Source organism: Trachypithecus francoisi, unplaced genomic scaffold (genome assembly GCF_009764315.1).
Source record: "Trachypithecus francoisi isolate TF-2019V2 unplaced genomic scaffold, Tfra_2.0 Lachesis_group10, whole genome shotgun sequence".
Taxonomy (NCBI): Eukaryota; Metazoa; Chordata; class Mammalia; order Primates; family Cercopithecidae; genus Trachypithecus; species Trachypithecus francoisi.
In genome coordinates, this window is record NW_022681455.1 from 107337306 (window position 1) to 107353428 (window position 16123).

The 16123-nt window shown below is 39.6% G+C and overlaps 1 protein-coding gene across 4 annotated transcripts in view; it reads right to left on the minus strand.

Moving 5' to 3' along the window:
* Positions 1-1003: 1003 nt before the first annotated feature.
* The window catches only part of NAE1 (NEDD8 activating enzyme E1 subunit 1), a 30637-nt gene continuing 15517 nt past the window's right edge, over positions 1004-16123 (minus strand). For all 4 annotated transcript variants that reach the window (XM_033218704.1, XM_033218703.1, XM_033218707.1 and 1 more), the window contains 12 exons: positions 15771-15833; positions 15313-15376; positions 14918-15009; positions 12165-12224; positions 11941-12074; positions 9146-9221; positions 8825-8864; positions 7453-7539; positions 6986-7078; positions 4360-4474; positions 4225-4274; positions 1004-1240 (listed from right to left, as the gene is read on the minus strand). In XM_033218704.1, coding sequence (XP_033074595.1) covers positions 1131-1240; positions 4225-4274; positions 4360-4474; positions 6986-7078; positions 7453-7539; positions 8825-8864; positions 9146-9221; positions 11941-12074; positions 12165-12224; positions 14918-15009; positions 15313-15376; positions 15771-15833 — 984 coding nt within the window. In that variant the 3' untranslated portion in view covers positions 1004-1130. The remainder of the gene's footprint in view (positions 1241-4224; positions 4275-4359; positions 4475-6985; positions 7079-7452; positions 7540-8824; positions 8865-9145; positions 9222-11940; positions 12075-12164; positions 12225-14917; positions 15010-15312; positions 15377-15770; positions 15834-16123) is intronic.

Genomic DNA, 16123 nt, shown 5'->3' on the forward strand with positions numbered 1-16123 from the left:
GCTGACACATTAGGGTCTGGAAAACCAAGTCCCTGTGAGGTACCCTAGTATATCTAACAGGTTCTCAGGAGACGCTGGCCTCAGAGACAGCTGCAGCAGGTTAGTGGCCTTAGATATTAAGAGTCATGAACCACGGACCACGTTCCTCAGCCCTAAGTATTAATACATCAAGTCAAAAACCGGGCACTGCCCCTACTTCTGGATTCTGGATTTCCACTCCGTTTGCATCTACTACTTCCTTTTGTGCCCTCTAAAATGCTGGTGAATGCTATTAGTCCCATGTGACTAAATTTCAGAGCATATATGAGTGGAATGACCCCATAAAATTTTTTTTTTTTTTATTTTTTGAGACGGAGTCTCGCTCTGTCACCCAGGCTGGAGTGCAGTGACCAGATCTCAGCTCACTGCAAGCTCCGCCTCCCAGGTTGACGCCATTCTCCTGCCTCAGCCTCCCTAGTAGCTGGGACTACAGGCGCCCGCCACCTCGCCTGGCTAGTTTTTTGTATTTTTTAGTAGAGACAGGGTTACACCGTGTAGGCCAGGATGGTTTCTATCTCCTGACCTCGTGATCCCCTCGTCTCAGCCTCCCAAAGTGCTGGGATTATAAGCTTGAGCCACCGCGCCCGGCTGACCCCATAAAATTTCAAGAAGTAGGTTAGGCAGCCAAAACTTTAAGATAATACTACATACAAAGGGATGGTCTTGTTTTCTGGGAAAACTACATATCCAGAAATAATTTCTTTTTAAATTCTATTCGTTTTAACAAATGATGATGGTCCTAAAATGTCCATAGCTAACATCTGCACATGGCTTAAATTCATTATTGAAGATGGTAAGAAAAAAAATTTTTTTAACTATCTCTAATAAAACACAAGGATAATCTATGATAAGTAACTTTGAAATAGCAAGTCAATATTGATGCTCAATGAGAAATGGATAGGATTCATTTTCTAGGAAAATGACTGTCTCCTTTCCCCTCCCCACAAAGCACAAGACTACATTATTACAAATGAGAAAAATGTTTATTAAGAAAACAATTTAGCAGCTCTCCTTTAGAATTTTACAGACTAAAGCACAACCCGAAGGCAATTACAGTTTCAATCATTAACACACTACCTAAGGTGCTTACTCTACAACTGGAAAGTTGCTGAAGTTTGTGACATGCCACTGTAAATGTAAGTATTATTAAAAATGACAAATTGTTTGGTGATTATTTTGATGACCTCTTGAGCAGCAGCTCCTGAAAGGAAAAAGGAGAAAAGCAAATCTCTGAAGAGAGTGAACTTCAAGAGTTATATAAAAATACTCAATTCTGTAAAGAAACCTTTCCTTTTCAAAAGCAAAGGTGTTTGAAAGTGACCCAAAATAGATGCAGTTAGCTTACTGTGTCATATCAACATAAAAGCCTGTAATTCTTTTTGTTATTAAAGGAAATCTAAGCAGTAGCGTGGTTGACCAAACTTTAAAGAATACACACAGGCATAAAAGATTCTCAAAGGACACCCTACTGCTGCATTTGAATTTTACCTTGTATCTGTTTTATAATAAAAAAGGAGAAAGGTATATTTGTTCTGAATGCATTTGTAATTTAGGAAGGATCTATACTAAATATCGCCAAACTGCTATATTTACTCAAAACAAAAAAACTACTAAGAAAAAAAGTTGTGCATCTTCTATAACCTGAATATTCCTCTCTCCCAAATATTCATGGACTGGATAGAATTTTTCCTTTTTTTTTTTTAGACGAGTCTCACTCTGTCGCCCAGGCTGGAGTGCAGTGGTGTGATCTTGGCTCACTGCAACCTCCTCCTCCCAGGTTCAAATGCTTCTCTTGCCTCAGCCTCCTGAGTAGCTGGGATTACAGGCACCTGCCACCACACCTGGCTGTTTATTTTTGCATTTTTAGTAGAGATGGGGTTTCACCGTGTTGGCCAGGCTGGTTTCGAACTCCTAACCTCAAGTGATGCGCCCACCTCAGCCTCCCAAAACGGAGGCCTTACAGGCATTAGCCACTGCACTCGGCCAACTGCATAGAATTTGAGACTACTGTGCACCAAATACTGTTCTAGGCAATAGGGTTACAGTAAGAAAAAGACAGAAAGACCCACTTACCCTCATGCTACTTTTTAGCAGCAAGAGAGAGATAATTTACAAATAAATAGAATGTGTAGTATGTCAACTGACCATAGGTGCTAAGGAGAAGCAGCAAACAAGGGCGATATAAATACAAGAGGAGGGGTTCATCTTTTAAATAGGGGAGTCAGGGATGGCATCACAGAGAAGACAGCATTTGAATAAAACCTGAAGGAAGTGAAGGGATATAATGGCACTGTGCAAAATGATTACAGAATGCATAGAAGTAAAAAACAAAAACAAAAACACAAAAAACCTTCAATTTATACTTTTTTCTGCTATTGGCAAGTCATCCAGTCCATCTATCTGGCTATACCTCTTCTTAGATTCTGGACTGAATCTGAATAAATAATAATTTGCCCTTTTCTGTGAATTGGCAGTTAACTTTGCTATTTTGGCACAAGAGACTACTTGGTTTTAGTTTAAAATAAATTATTCTGAATCAAGCTTTATTTTGGATTTGCTTAGAAAATCGTTTTCTTGGCCGGGCGCGGTGGCTCAAGCCTGTAATCCCAGCACTTTGGGAGGCCGAGACGGGCGGATCACGAGGTCAGGAGATCGAGACCATCCTGGCTAACACGGTGAAACCCCGTCTCTACTAAAAATACAAAAACTAGCCGGGCGAGGTGGCGGGCGCCTGTAGTCCCAGCTACTCGGGAGGCTGAGGCAGGAGAATGGCGTAAACCTGGGAGACGGAGCTTGCAGTGAGCTGAGATCCGGCCACTGCACTCCAGTCCGGGCGACAGAGCGAGACTCCACCTCAAAAAAAAAAAAAAAAAAAAAAAAAAGAAAATCGTTTTCTTAGGTCTATATGATTCATTCACATTTTGAACACTTCAAATATTAATCAAACCTAAGTCTGCCTTTAAAACATTCAACATCTAGAAGGAAAATGCCACAAGCTAATAGCTCAGTCTATAGGAGATCACAGACAGAAGAGTAGTATTTTTTTGAGGGGTGTTACAGACTGAATGGTTCGTTTCCCCCTCAAATTCATGTTGAAATCCTAACCCCCAGTGTAATTGTATGAGGATAGGGCCTTTGGTAGGTGATTAGGTCAAGAGCGTAGAACCTTCATGAATATAGGTTTAGTGCCCTAATAAGAGACCCCAGAGACTTCTCTTGCCATTTTTTTTTTTTTTTTCCACTATGTGAGAATACAGAAGAGAGAGCTGTCTATGAACCAGGAAATGGGCACTCACCAGACCTGACCATGCTGGCACCCTGATCCCAGACTTCTAGCCTCCAGAACTCTATGACAAATTTTTGTTGTTTATAAGTCTATGATATTCTGTTACTAAGCCCAAAGTGACTAAGACAAGGGGGAAGTAGAGTGAGGGAGGGAAGTAAGGGAGCTTCTATGAAAGACACGTCATTTTTGAGTTCGGTCTTGTGGAACATGTAGGTTTTGGACATGCAGAAAAACATATTTTTAAGGCAAATAGGTCCAGAGGAGCAAAGATCTAGGAGCAGGAAATCAAAGGGCATGCCTGCGGGGAAAGCAAGTAATATGATAAAATCAAGGCTAGAAAGGCTGAGTGGAACTAAAACACAGGGATTTTTAACATCAAGCCAAGGTCCCTGGACTTGCTTGAAGGACTGTCGTAGAGTGTGTGTGTATTGGTGGGGCAGACGGTTCGTAAAAGGACACAATCAGAGCTATGCTTTAGAAGGATTAATGACTCTTAAGGAGTTTAAGTTGGATGGCAGTGGGAGAGATGGAAGGCAGGGAGACCAGTATAGAGGCAACTAAATAAGTATCCTAACCTGGGCAACATAGTGGAGCCCTGTCTCTACAAAAAATTGAAAAATTAGCCAGGCTCGCTGGCACATGCCTGTAGTCCCAGCTATTCAGGAGGCAGAGGTGAGAGATCACTTGAGCCCAGAAGTTGAGGTTGCAGCGAGCTATGATGGCATCAATATACTCCAACCTAGGCAAAACAGTGAGACTGTGTCTCAAAAAAAAAAAAGAAATATAACATCCTGCTTCACTGACCTCCCTAATTAAAATAGCTAGACGACACAATTTCGTATTAAAATAGTAACTGTACTGTGTAACAACAGGTGAGCCTTCTCATATATGGAACTCACCCCCCAAGAACGCAGCAATGGTATGTGGCTCAGCAGCTCCATATCGGCAACTAGAGGAGATCACAGAGACATGAATTTTGATTAGCCTTATGACAGGTGTGGAATCATCTCCTAGATACCCTAAAAAATACTCACAATTCATGGACATAATCATCTTTCACCATTACAGATAAACCATATTCCTGAAGGAAGCCAGTGAGACAAGACTTCAACTTTCCTGTATCTTCTTCAACTTGATAGTTAGATACCCCTAAAAATAAAAGTTAGTTTTCATTAAAATAAATGTGATCGAAAATTAATGGTCAACTCCTTTATTTAAAGGAAACAACTCCTAGTTTCAGATGTTCTAGTCAAAATATGTATGAAACTGAAGAACAAAAATAACAAAGTATGAGACCAATATTTGCAAATATCACAAACCTATAATCAGAGACCAACTAAAACCTAGTAAAAATTTGAATTTAATTAAATCTTTGTTAACTGCATCATACTCACTGTCTAGAAGAGCATCTGGCACACAGTGCTTAATAATTATTTGATAGAAGAACTTAATGAATGAGAAAGTAATGTCCTACTTATACCCTTTATAAAAGTTATTCTCCAATTCTAAAAGACTAAATGATAAATGACACTGAGGACATAAAGCTATTAATAATAGGTAACTTTTTTTTTCTTTTGAGAGAGAGTCTTGCTGTCACCTAGGCTAAAGTGCAGTGGTGCAGTCTCGGCTCACCGCAACCTCTGCCTCCCGGGTTCAAATGATTCTCATGCCTCAGCCTCCCAAGAAGCTGGGACTACAGGAGTGCGCCACCACACACAGCTAATTTTTTCTATTTTTAGTTTCAGTGTTGGCTACACTGCTCTCGAACTCCTGGCCTCAAGTGATCCACCCACCTTGGCCTCCCAAAGTGCTGGGATTACAGGCATGAGCCACCATGCCTCGCCAATAATAGGTCACATTTATTGAGCATTAACAGATGCTGGACACTGTTCTAAGGACCTTATATATATATTAATTGAATTCTCAAAACAGTCCTATGAAGTAGATATCGTTATCTCTATGCATAGAAGAGAAAACTAAGGCACAGAGAGATTAAGTTACTTAGCGCATAAGTGATGCTGTATGACTTCCAACCTAGGTCATAAAAAGCCCTGTAACTTCCGCTTGGGTTTTTTGGAATGGTAACTGCAGAAGCCAACTGACATGCTAAAAGGAAGTCCAAGCTAGCCACCTGAAGAGAGATACCTGACCATCCCACTGTTCTGACTAAGGGGCTAGTTACATGAGTAAAAATGTCTTCTTGCATGTCTAACTCAGTCAGTTAAGCTTTCAGAATGACTCCACCCCCAGGCATCAAGCAACTGCATGCCTCCTCAAGGAGAACTGACTGAGACCCGGCAATTCACAAAATCACGACACTATTTATTGTTTTAAACCACTAAGTTTTGAAGTGGTTTGTTATGCAATAGATAACTGAAATAAATTCTAATCAAATAATACAAATAAAGCAATATATATTTGGTGTTTATTCTTTTTTGTTTCTTCTAGTTAGCTTGCTCATTAGGGCTATAAACTCTGGGCCAGGCACAGTGGCTCATGCCTGTAATCCCTGCACTTTGGGAGGCCAAGGCAGGAGGATCACTTGAGGTCAGGAGTTCAAGACCAAACTGGCTAACATGGTGAAACCCTGTCTCTACTAAAAATACAAAAATTAGCCAGGCGAGGTGGCGGGCGCCTATAATCCCAGCTACTCAGGAGGCTGAGGCAGGAAAATTGTTTAAACCCAGGAGGCGGAGCTTGCAGTGAGCTGAGATCCCATCACTGCACTCCAGCCTGGGCAACAGAGACAGACTCCGTCTCGAAAAAAAAAAAAAAAAAAAAGACTATAAACTCTGGAGACACACTGCATGAGATGGAGCAGCAGGTTTTATGATACTTCTAGAATGTGTTGCTATGCAATAATCCTGCACAATTAAAATTATCATCCCAAACAGAAATATTCTGAGCAACCTCAGATCTTTGAGATTATGCCAATTCTCCAATGACTACATTCACTGAAGAGAAAAAGTAGATACTAAACAAACAAATTCCTACATCTTCAGAGTTCTTGAGTTCAGAAATTACTAGCATACTTTTTTTTTTTTTTGAGACAGAGTCTCACCACGGTCACCCAGGCTGGAGTGCAGTGGCACAATCACAACTCACTGTAGCCCCAAATTCCCAGGCTCAGATGATCCTCCCACCTCCTCCTCCCGAGGAGCTGAGTCTACGAGTACACACCACCATGTCTGGCTAACTCTTTGTATCTTCAGTAGAGATGGGGTTCCACCATGTTGCCCATGCTGGTCTCCAACTCCTGGGCTCAAGCAATCTGCCTGAATCAGTCTCCCAAAGTGCTGGCATTACAGGTGTGAGCCACCATACTATGCCTGGCCTGCATATTTCTCGTGGCTTTCCTATTCCACTAAATTCAACTCAGTGCGAGTCTTAGTAGCCAACTATGGAAAATGACAGAAAAAAGCTTTCTTCTATATATATATTCAACCAACATCCCCCTATAATAGTTTAGAATCGAACACTATTTTGCAAATAGTTAAACTTAAAAAACAAAAGGTATTTCCTCACTGGGGAACGTTTGGGGTGTAATCTGTTTACAATGTGAAATTCAAGCAACACTATTATAAATACCCTGAGAACACTTTCAATTTAAATATTTTATTGAAGATTTATTATATCTGGTAATTCAATTGCTATTCTTACCTGGGTATCTACCATGTTGTTTATAAAATCTATCAACAGCCCGTAACATTAAGTACAACACTATTTCATTATCTGGATTGTCCATGCTAGAAACTGAAAGGAAAAAAATTTCAGTTTAATTTGATTAATTTGCAATATAATAAATAATAAAGGGCTGAATTTCCTATATACTTGAGTTTCAGGACTATTAGTTGGAGTCACACAATCTCTACTAAAGTAATAACATACTGACTTCAACTCATACATATCATACAATGGACTCTGTGACCTAAATATGACTTTATACATACATTAAGTTTCATATAATAATAAATTATAATTACTTAGATAAGCTTAGAATAAAATTAGAATATGAATATTTACATTCTCTTTTATATCACCATATACTCAACACTATTTTACGTAAAATATTTATATCTTTTAAATTAATTAAAATTAACCCAGAATCAGAAGGCTATTTTACTTACTAATTTCATCCTTGTTAATTGTATCCAAACCATATTCTTCAGCTAAGGATCGACATCTTACCACTCGAAGAAATGCAGAATTGCTGCCTGAACAGAAGAAAGATATTCTGGAAGTAATGACTGTGACAGGTGAATATTATCAATCACAGGTGACTTTAAGAACAGAGAATTATGTGTATACCTTTCTCAGACATGAGAATGTGAAGAAATGTTTTCTCCTTGGCTCTAATAGCAGAGAAAGCACTAGAACACAAATCACCTTAAATTCATATCCCTGGCACTACAGCCAGTTCAGAAGCGAGTAAGGTGATGGCCTCTGAACCTCAGTTTTCAAGCATAAAATGGGGATGATACTGTTTACCTTTGAGAATTATTCTATGGATTAAATGTGACACCTTGTATAAAGTGCATCTCTAGCACAATGCCTGATATGGCTCTACAAATAATAGTTTTCATCATTATTATGGATAAGTAGTCCTAAAAGAGAGAGGTTTATGAATTGTACTCTTGATATATGTAATGACTTTTTTTAAGCTTTGTATTATTGAAATTTTCAAAAATGCCCCAAAGTAGAAGAGAATAATAAATGTTCAAGTACCTAGCATCAAACTTTTGATCTAGTAGTATATAATCTAATACAACAAATGCTAATTCAAGATTAGTCCAATAGAACAAACAAGGTGCAAGATTAGTTGTGGCAGAAAACATTAAAACTGAGCCTAAACAGACATTGTGGAGAAGTCATAAAATGGAAAGCTTGGATAAATCTATTTTAAGGATGGGGAGCATGCAAAATATAAACTTCCACAGGACGTAGGAGCAGCAGCTACAGGGAGAAATCTTCAGATGGCATGCACAACAGATTGAGTATTTTGAAACTGACTCTTAAATAAAAGAAAATGCTTTTGGCCTACTGAGGAGTTACTGAGAGACTCCTACGAACCTAACCACTCTGAAACTAGATGGCAAAATTCATAACTCCATTACAGTCATTTAACACAGATCAAAATGAGTATTTAAACCAATATTGTCAATGTACATGTGACTCAAGATTTCACACCCAAAGTCTTCAGACAAAAAAATTTCCTAAATTACTTAACATTTAAAAACTGAAAATACTGTATTAATGGCAATTTTCAATTAACTGACCATCATGCCTTTTTAGCATTGCCACAGATAAACATGCTCTACCTCTGATTCAGTCTTAAAATACTCTCCATTTATTATGGGAGGAAAAAAAAAACCTTACCCAATAATTATATCACTGAGGCCACGGAAAACTTAAAATTTCAACCATTCAAAATACCTGGGAACATTCCCTGTGGCACATTTCCATCAAGCAAAATAAGGAAATTAATTCAAGGGGACTTACAGAGTAATTTTAATTCTTTCTCTGAAATGGACTCTGGTGCCTGTAAAGAGATAAATACAGATTCTGTTCCAGTTTAAAAGAGAAGATTAACAAAGGGTGCGGCACAAAGCCAATCACTGTGAGATGGGGAGGCTTTCTCCAAGAGCTGGGAGAGCACTTTAAATATATCTTGTTTCCTTATCACAAGCTCTCCCATTAGGCAGGCAAATGAGAGCTCCCCGTAAATAAGCAGAGCTAGTGCCACACCCTCTGTCTCTAAACCCTGTCTGGCTACAGTTATGTGCTCAGGCCTGTATGGGTACAGTGTGCCCAGCAGCTTACCTGGCCAATGGACTGCAGCAATTTGGCAACATGACTACCCACAGCGGCAGCATCTTTCTTTGCTTTTTCACGGTAACTGAAAAAGAACAAAAAGCAATTATTAACAAATTTTTAAATTAGCAAAATTAAATTGTTACCATGAACAAAAAATTTATTTCCTTTTCATGAAAAAACACAGGCCTATGCCAGGGAAATGCTATCAACAGCACCTATGAGTAGCTGGGAATCTTTCCAGTGTTAGTGACAGACTCTCAGTGCCCACTAAAACCCAGGGTCCCTCTAACAGCACCCAACTTAAAAACTGCCCTCCTAGAGGGATCTATGATTTAGGCTCTGTGACAGAGGACCTAAAAAATACGTTACTGAAGAACATGACTTACCTCCTGGAAGTCAAGTCCAAGGAAAATTAAATACATTAAAACTGTTCATCTCCAATATAAAACTTTTGTTTTTGTTTTTTGAGACAGGATCTCACTCTGCCACCCAGGCCGGAGTGCAGTGGTGCAATCCTGGCTCAATGCAGCCTCAACTTCCCACACTCACATGATCCTCCCACCTCAGTCTCCCAAGTAGCTGGAAATTCAGGCACACGCTACCACGCCCGACTAATTTTTGTCTTTTTGTAGAGACGGAGTTTCACCACATTGCCCAGGCTGGTCTCGAACTCCTGTGTTCAAGTAATTTAAAAACTGAAAATACTGTATTAATGACAATTTTCAATTAACTGACCTTCATACCTTTTTAGCATTGCCACAGATAAACATGCTGTACCTCTGATTCAGTTTTAAAATACTCTCCATTTATTATGAGAGGAAAAAAAAACCCTTATACAATAATTATCTATACCACTGAGACCATGGAAAACGAAAATTTCAATCATTTAAAATACCTGTGAACATCCCCTGTGGCACATTTCACCACGTGCTTTGGCCTCCCAAAGTGCTGGGAATACAGGTGTGAGCCACTGCACCCAGCCATAAAACTTCTTCAGGTCTATTTACCTTTCACCCTCTAAAAATCTTTAGTGTTCAGGCTGACTACCTCCCACATAAGGTCATACTTCTTTCCACCCTCAATTGACCTTCCCCAAGTTTTAAGTAGTTGAACTCTTAGGCTAGGACAACAAACCAACATTCTTTCAATGGTGACATGATAAAGAGTGAAATCTGTCTGGGGAACAGAGATCATCTCTATGTGACATTACTTGGCCCCCAAAGAAACCAAGCCAGCAGACATGGATTCTCTGCACCATGCCCTAACTATATGAGGACAATATTCATTGAGATCCATCCCTATGGTAGTCTATCTGGGCTCAGGCTAGTGATACCTGGATAGCAAGGTGTCTAGTTATAGTCATAGACTATAAATTATGAAACATTAAGATAAAAAATTCATCAAACACTTCATGGTTTTAAGTTACAAATAGAAGGCAGTATAGGGCCATGGCTAAGAATACACGCTCCGGTACTGGGTTTTCTGGGGTTCAAATCTTGGTTCTGCCATTTACCAGCTATCTGATCTTGTATAAGTAACCTTTTCAATACCTTAGTTTCTTCAAGTGTAAAATGGGGACAATAACAGTATCTCTCTCTCTCATAAGGTTGTTGTGAACCTTGTGTGTATATTAAATTACTTAATACATATAGTTCATAGCACAGAGTTAAGTGACCAAATATTAAGTTTATCATGAGGTATGAAAAAAAAAACACTCTGCCTCCTAGGGATATGTGGTAATTCTGTATTTCCCATTCAATTTTGCTTTGAGCCTAAAAAGAATCACCCCTAAGTTGTTTTTTGTTTTTTTTTTTTGAGGTGGAATTTTGCTGTTGCCAGGCTGGAGTGCAGTGGCGTGATCTCGGCTCACTGCAACCTCCACCTCCTGGGTTCAAGTGATTCCCCTGCCTTAGCTTCCCGAATAGCTGGGACTACAGGCATGCACCACCCATGCCTGGCTAATTTTTTGTATTTTTTTTTTAGTAGAGACAGGGTTTCACCATGTTGGCCAGGATGGTCTTGATCTCCTGACCTCGTGATCCGCCCGCCCACCCTAAGTTTTTTTTTTTTTTTTTTTTTGAGACAGTCTTACTTTGTCGCCCAGGCTGGAGTGCAGTGACATGATCTCGGCTCACTGCAAGCTCCACCTCCCGGGTTCATGCTATTCTCCTGCCTCAGCCTCCCAAGTAGCTGGGACTACAGGCGCCCACCACCACTCCCAGCTAATTTTTTTGGATTTTTAGTAGAGACGGGTTTTCCGGTATTAGCCAGGATAGTCTTAATCTCCTGACCTTGTGATCTGCCCACCTCAGCCTCCCAAAGTGCTGGGATTACAGGCATGAGGCACTACACCCGGCCTGGCCTAAGTTCTTTAGCTTACTTTTACTTATTTATTTATTTGAAACAGGGTCTTCCTCTGTCACCCAGGCTGAAGTGAAATGGCATGATCATGGCTCACTGCAGCCTCAAACTCCTGAGCTCAAGAGATCCTTCTGCCTCAGCCTCCCGAGTAGTTGAAATTAAAGGCACATGCTACCATGCCCACCTAATTTTTCAATTTGTAGAGACGGAAGTCTCACTGTTGCCCAGGATGGTCTCAAACTCCTGGACTCAAGCAATTCTCCCACCTTGGCCTCCCAAAGTGTTGGGATTACAGGCATGAGCCACTGCAGCTGGCCTAGTTTATTTATAAGCAATGAGGTTATAATAAACTTTCATTTGATTTCTGATAGGATGATAAAATGTTTATCTCTAATATAATCAGACTTTGCATACTACATAGTTTGAAAACAGTGACATACACGTTTTGCAGTTTTATATATTTGCCTGAATCTGCAATCATATCAGGGATTGTGCCTCGAACAGGTAAATTTCCTTGACCCTCTTTGGCCACAAATTCCTTTAAGGCACGAGCTAAAATCCAAAATGATGGAGTCTAAAAGAATAAGAAAAAATTAACATTAAGCAGCGTTTTACTTTGACCCAAAGGTTTAGACAGCAATGTTTTTACTTTTGTTGTTGTTACCTGTTTGGTGATATTTATGCAGCGATCATCATTAAATATATCTTCAATACTGCTTGGGATCTAACAAAGGAACATGAAACATTTACTTACACAGTATTAAGAATTTGCCCATCTTTATTTTCAGTGCTATTTCTTCAGATATATTCTTTGAATTCTCAAATTGTAATCAAATACAAACTTCTGATTTGTTTATAATTTTATTATAATCAGTACCATATGAAGATTTGATGGGGAAAGAAAGAATGGAAGAAAGACCTCTCCTGCCCACTGTTGCTAGCATTTAATACCTATTCTCTTATACCATAAATGGGGTAAAGAAGGGGCCCCAGTAAATGATTTTATATAGTTAAATCTGAAGACAAAACAGATTATAGACTTGTAGTATTCCATGATTTTCCATCTTGTCAAAAATTGGAAACCCTTGCACCCTAATTAGTGACCATTGAGACAACCACTCTGAAAAAAACTAAAACTATAAAGTAATTTTATTGCTAGAAAGATCTTCATACATTAATCAAGAGTATAAAGCCGAGCACGATGGCTCACACCTATAATCCCAGCATTTAGGAGGCCAAGGTGGGAGGGTCACTTGAGCCCAGGAGTTCGAGATCCGCCTGAACAAAACAGGAAGACCCTGCCTATACAAAATGTAAAAAGTAAATTAGCTGGGCGTGGTGGCATATGCTTGTGGTCCCAACTACTTGGGAGGCTGAGGTGGGAGGATCACTTGAACCCAGGAGGTCAAGGCTGCAGTGAGCAGTGACTGCATCACTGCACTCTACCCTGGGCAACAATGTGAGACCCTGTCTCAAAAAAAAAAAAAAAAAAAAGTATGCAAATCATAGGCTTTAATTCTACTGTTGCGTGGAAAAATGAAATGTCTCAGTGGTACCTCCTAACTGGTCTCTCTGCTTCCACTGCCAGTCCCCTCAATTCTGTTCTCCTCACCAAAGCCAGAATGGTCTTTTCGAATATAAAGCAGCTCACTCCACTTCCCTGATCGAAATGCTTAAATAGCCTGCAAGGCCTTTATGATCTGATCCTTTCTGCCTCTCCAAACTCAAATCCTTCCTACCACTTTCCCCCCTTTTTCACTTCACTCCAATCACACTGACTTGCTTACTGATGCTTGAACAAAAGTCAAGCTTCCTCCCACTTCTTTGCACATGGGCTTCCTCCAACTGAAAAGCTCTTCCCCGAGACCTCTGCATGTCACTTCACTCAGGCTTTTGCTTAAACAACTCTTGGAAAGTCTCCCTGGCTCCTTATCTAAAATTGTCTCTCAACCCCAGATTCCCTTGTCCCCAACATGCTCTCTGCCCCTTTGTTCTGCTGTAATTTTGTTCATAGCACCTGGTGCATTTTTATCTGTTTATTTAGCTTACTGTCCCCCAACTATTAGAACCTTTTCTTTTCAACTGTGGTTTTATATTCAGTGAAATACAGAGATTTTAAATGTCCAATTCAATGCATTTTGATAACTATATACACATATTTTTAACCATAACCCCAAAAACAGAAAATTTTCATCACCCCAGAAAAGTGATTCACAAAGCACATACTTTTATTTTTTGGACACAGGGTCTCATATCATTGCCTAGGCTGCAATGCAGTTGCACAATCATGGCTCACTGCAGCCTCAACCTCCAGGGCTCAAGCAATCCTCCCACCACCTTAGGGTTCAGAGTAGCTGAGACTATAGGTGCATACCACCACACCCATCTAATTTTTACATTTTTTGTATAGACCGGATCTCCCTATGTTGTTCAGGCTGGTCTTGAACCGGGCTCAAGCAATTTTCTGCCCTGGCCTCCCAAACTGTTGGGATTACAGGTGTGAGCCACCACACCTGGCCAGCAAACTTTTTTTTTTTTTTTTTTGAGACAGAGTCTCACTCTTGTCACCCAGGCTGGAGTACACTGGGAAGATCTCAGCTCACTGCAACCTCTGCCTCCCAAGTAGCTGGGATTACAGGTGCCCACCACCATGCCCAGCTAATTTTTTGTATTTTTAGTAGAGATGGGGTTTCATCATGTTGGCCAGGCTGGTCTTGGACTCCTGACCTCATGTGATCTGCCCTCCTCGGCCTCCCAAACGTGTTGGGATTACAAGTGTGAGCCACCGCGCCTGGCCCCAGCCAGCGCACACTTTTAATCACTAAGCAATGCTGCCTTGTTGTCTCCAAAAAGTTGGTAATAATATCTTATGTGCCTTCCTAATTTGAAAGGCAGCATATTTGCTGTTTTAAGTTGCAAGAAAATTCTAACTTACACTATCAGGTATTATTCCAAAGCTCCCCAAAAACTTCAATGGTCATACTTCAACAACTAAGCCATAACAAAACCAAAGGCACCTGAGGCGGAGTCTTACTCTGTTACCCAGGCTGGAGTGCAGTGGTGTAATCTTGGCTCACTGTAACCTCTGCCTCCTGGGTTCAAGTGATTCTCCTGCCTCAGCCTCCCAAGTAGCTGGGATTACAGGTATGTTCCACTATGCCCAGCTAATTTTTGTATTTTTAGTAGAGACGCGGTTTCACTATGTTGGCCAGGCTCGTCTCGAACTCCTGATCTCAGGTGGTCCGCCCGCCTCAGCCTCCCAAAGTGCTAGGATGAGCCACCATGCCCGGCCTTGTATTTATTTCTAACTATACATTTAGAAAATATTAACTTAAATCACTGTAATCAACCATTTAATAGTGAAGGACTCTAGAAAACACCTTGTTCATGTGAATCCCTCAGCAACTCTTTCATTACCTGAGTTGTATTTAGTGCTGTGTTCACATTTTTAATAGCTTCTTCAAAATTCTCTTCATCTTCTGGAGCCCCATTTTCATTCTTTAGAATTCCTATTTTAATGGGAAATTGTTAGCAAACAACAGCCCTTTTCTTTTCACTCTTCTGTTCCCCCATTATAAAAATAACCTTGTCAGATTCTGCAGAATATTGAATCTTAAGAAGAAATATGGCTTATCATTAGTCCTTAAAACTATACAAAGCGTGGCTTCTTAACTTCTCCAGAGGGAAAGTGAAATAAAAGCTCATGATGATATCATCTGACAAAGGTGTCAACAGAAATCCAATAAGCACTTGCCTCTAGCAATTTGCTTTTCAAGCTTTATACAGTATTTAATCATATCCCATAATATTACCTTGTCTAATCAAATCTCTGAAGTCTTCTTTTTCTTTATATGTTTTAGGTATTCGTCCATTTGTCTAAATTGGTTAAAAATTTTAAAAATCTAGTTATTAAAAACTCAAAATACAGAAATTGAAAGTCTATAATGTCCCCCATTCTCTACCTAAGATTTCATCAACAAATATATTTCTCTGTGAAATCAGAGGCTCACTTGATAGAAAACACTGTGACCATTTATCTACATTCATTCCCCCTGCCAGTTTCATAACAACATTCATCAAATTTCATTTTGTTAATTAAAATTATCAGGATCAAAAGAGGAACTGCTGGATTTAAATTTAAAAGCATCCATTTGCCCTACCATACAAGCCCATAAGGAAAAAAATTAATCTCCCATTCCCCATCAAGGAAATCCTTTATAAGAAACTGAAAATACAGTTGCATATGAAATTTTTTTTTAAAAGGACATACTTCACTATACCACTGTGCTAAATATTTAGCTATGATCACAATCCATGGAGTATGGCTGTGGTCCTAAAAATGAGAGACAAATAAAAGAAAATATTGGTATTATTAATTCTTCACAGTACCATCTCGTTTTCAACAAATTCAACAATATTTATGATCTCCTAATATATGCAGAGTAATGAATAGAGGAAAATGAACTGAGTTAATAAAAACTGCTTTACAAATTCTTCTAGAGGTAGATAACTAGTATGTCACATATATACTATGATTGTCCCCATTATACCAGCAAAACAGTCTCAGAGACTGCCACCCAAAGACACAGCTCAAATCTCAATTTCAGACACCAATCCTAAAGA